We start from the raw sequence: 2,636 nt of genomic DNA, 5'->3' as shown, positions 1-2,636 counted from the left end.
CCAGGAAGAGCGCAATGATGGTGCCAACTTGGGCCAGTGAAGCAACATCCTCCACAACTAGACTGAAGAACAAAAGGACAGCAATTTGTCTGTTCCCCTCCCCCAATTCCCCAATAAAATCTTTAAAAAAAAAATAGACTTTACGCCTACTATACTCTTTACATCATATGCTGGTTCTCTCCCGCCTCCCATTTACCTTTTCCAGTCTGACTGGTCTATGATCCTGAAAGGAACAGTGGAAGGATTTTAGACAAGAAAACGAATATAGTATATTTCCAATTAGACACTAGCTGATAGGTGGTGGGTTAGAAGCCACCTTTTAATTCCTAAAGAGCTACTTATTCCAGTGGCTGCCTAAATGTTTTCAAGTGTCTGTGACAGATGCTACCCATAATTACCATGTGCTCCTGATGTTTACGAGCTGGTGTATCTCTGGGTAAATGGCTCCTTAATCCTTTTCATCAGCAAGACATTGTTCTGCACCCCATGAACAATACAATTCCAATAGAATTCACGCTCTGCCACCCCGTTTCTTAAAAAGCTATTTTGAAACTTCTAAATTGTTACCACGAGATTTTCCACATATTTTTGCCCCAGGACCTGTTAAGACCCATTTGTCCACGTGCCCTGGCCAACCTCCAAGGTGGAGGCTTTCACCAGCCACTCCACACCCCCACCCCGCATTCCACCAGATTTGGGGCCATTTCTGAACTCTTGCCAAAAATACAGGCGAGAAAGAAAGGCCAGCTACACAAGAACTCTATATGATGTTCGAATAGCTGTGCCACCCTGGTACAACATCAGTTAAAAGCCTTAGACGAGAAAGGATCCAGCCTCTGCGTACCTGAGCTTTTGGTGGAATCTGTATCGAGGCTGGCCACAGTGCTGGATCGAGACAGCCCCCCAAGGCTGGAGTCTACAGACTGAGAAACAAGAAACATAATTAGCAGCACTGTCTTCTCGCAAGTTCTCTACCAAACATTCAAATGACTTATAGATGAATCTACACATTTAATCCCAACCGCTCTTCCCATAACAGTACTGGATGAATGTGGTGCCAGCACCCTCAGTCTGAATCAAAGGCAGTACCTCTGTCTCCTCACAGGATACCTGATACTTATATTGTATGTGAAAATCTACACCTTGCTTTCACATGATCTCCACAGAGCCCTGTGCAGAAAGCAAGCAGGGAGTATTACGCTGTTCAGTAAATGAACAGAGAGACCCAGAGACGTGCAGTGATTTTCCCAAGGTTACATCTAGTGAATACCCCAGATCTCTAAGCCAGGTCTCCCAATTCCCACCCCAGTGCTTCTGTAATTATGCCAACCAGTACCTGCAGTAGTAAATACACAGACTGACTGGCTGACCAGAGTATAACTATTGATGTGAATTGCAAAAAAAAATAATAAATCCAACAAAACTGATAAGCAAAATACAAAGCCTCATACATGTTAGTGTAGAATTACAGCTATGCACACACACCACAAACCCAAGAATTCAAGTGATTCAGCCCCTTAACTGCATGCAATTTCTACCAGGTAAAATTTTGCAAAATCAGTGTTTGTTTCAATGAGCCCATTCATAGATAGGTCCTGTCCCATCTAGGTTAGCGGATTTAAGAATTTCAGAACATCTACTAAAACAAAGTAAAACAATCTAGCACAGACTGTGTGTCTAGTGCAAGAAATGAATGTTAAAATACACCTAGTTTGAAGAATGTCAGCAGGCCTGCCATGGTTAGTATCCTTTAAGCAGTATCAGAAGAAACACAATTCTCACTGCTTTATGATTCTCTTCCCACTTCCATCCCCCTACCTTGCTCTTAGTACTGATTTCACTACTTTGGGAACTGCTACTACTGTGTCGTTTTTTGCCTTTCCGAAACATTTTTCACCATAGCTTGGTCCACAGGATCTCCCTAGAAAAACAGATGGTGTTCAGTTATACTCAGAAAAGCAACTTTAAATCACTTTATGCATAATAGGAATAAAAATCATCAATTCCTTCCAGTTCCCTGGTGTATCCCTCTTGCTTAAAACAAATATTTTCCTTTGACCACAAAATTTGGATACTATTCTTTTTAAATTATAAAAATCTAGCCCAAAGAACCAAAGGGCAGAAACCTTGTCATATCTAGAGGTGTAAAAAGCATTGTCCTCAGAATTAGCAGACACGTCATCTAGTTCTTCAGATCTTCAAGCGCCTTACTTCTCTTTAACCTATTCAAGTTACTGTCTCAGGTTCACAGTCTGAAAATGGTAGGGCTTAGAACGGAAGACATACATACCTCTCAGAAATGGGCATTTTTATTGAAGGGCTGACTATCTTTAGGTAAAAGCAGACATCAAAATACTGCTAGGTGCTAGTTCTCACCTCCTCACTCCAGTAAGGCCGCGGAAGGAGGCGACCTCAAGTTTCCCAGCGTCAGTCTATCGAACATACACCTTTTTTAAAGTAATAAATGCCTTGGAAACAAGATTTATCCTTGCCCGTTGACAGGAGCACTTCGTTCATTGCTTCATTTTATCCTCACAGCAACCTGGGGACACATTTGTTTGCTCCAGATGTTTTTTCTAAGAGTCTTACCTGTGCCGAATACTGTGCTGGGCGGGGGTGGGGTGGGGAGGTGGGTG

The 2,636-nt window shown here is 42.4% G+C and overlaps 1 protein-coding gene across 3 annotated transcripts in view; it reads right to left on the bottom strand.

Annotated features, from left to right (window-relative positions):
• Nucleotides 1–2,636, bottom strand: part of ITGB1BP1 (integrin subunit beta 1 binding protein 1) — a 9,179-nt gene that overhangs the window by 4,531 nt on the left and 2,012 nt on the right. For 2 of the 3 annotated variants that reach the window (XM_019650036.1, XM_019650038.1), the window contains exons 2-3: nt 1,819–1,921; nt 845–923 (exon numbers count right to left, since the gene is read on the bottom strand). In XM_019650036.1, the coding sequence (XP_019505581.1) occupies nt 845–923; nt 1,819–1,890 (151 nt within the window). In that variant the 5' untranslated portion in view covers nt 1,891–1,921. Of the gene's footprint in view, nt 1–844; nt 924–1,818; nt 1,922–2,376; nt 2,537–2,636 lie in introns of those variants that run through there. The other variant, XM_019650037.1, reaches the window with a different exon arrangement.

This window comes from Hipposideros armiger, unplaced genomic scaffold, assembly GCF_001890085.2.
Source record: "Hipposideros armiger isolate ML-2016 unplaced genomic scaffold, ASM189008v1 scaffold_137, whole genome shotgun sequence".
Classification (NCBI taxonomy): domain Eukaryota; kingdom Metazoa; phylum Chordata; class Mammalia; order Chiroptera; family Hipposideridae; genus Hipposideros; species Hipposideros armiger.
Note: the sequence above shows the minus strand (reverse complement) of the source record. Positions and strands in the feature narration are given on the sequence as shown.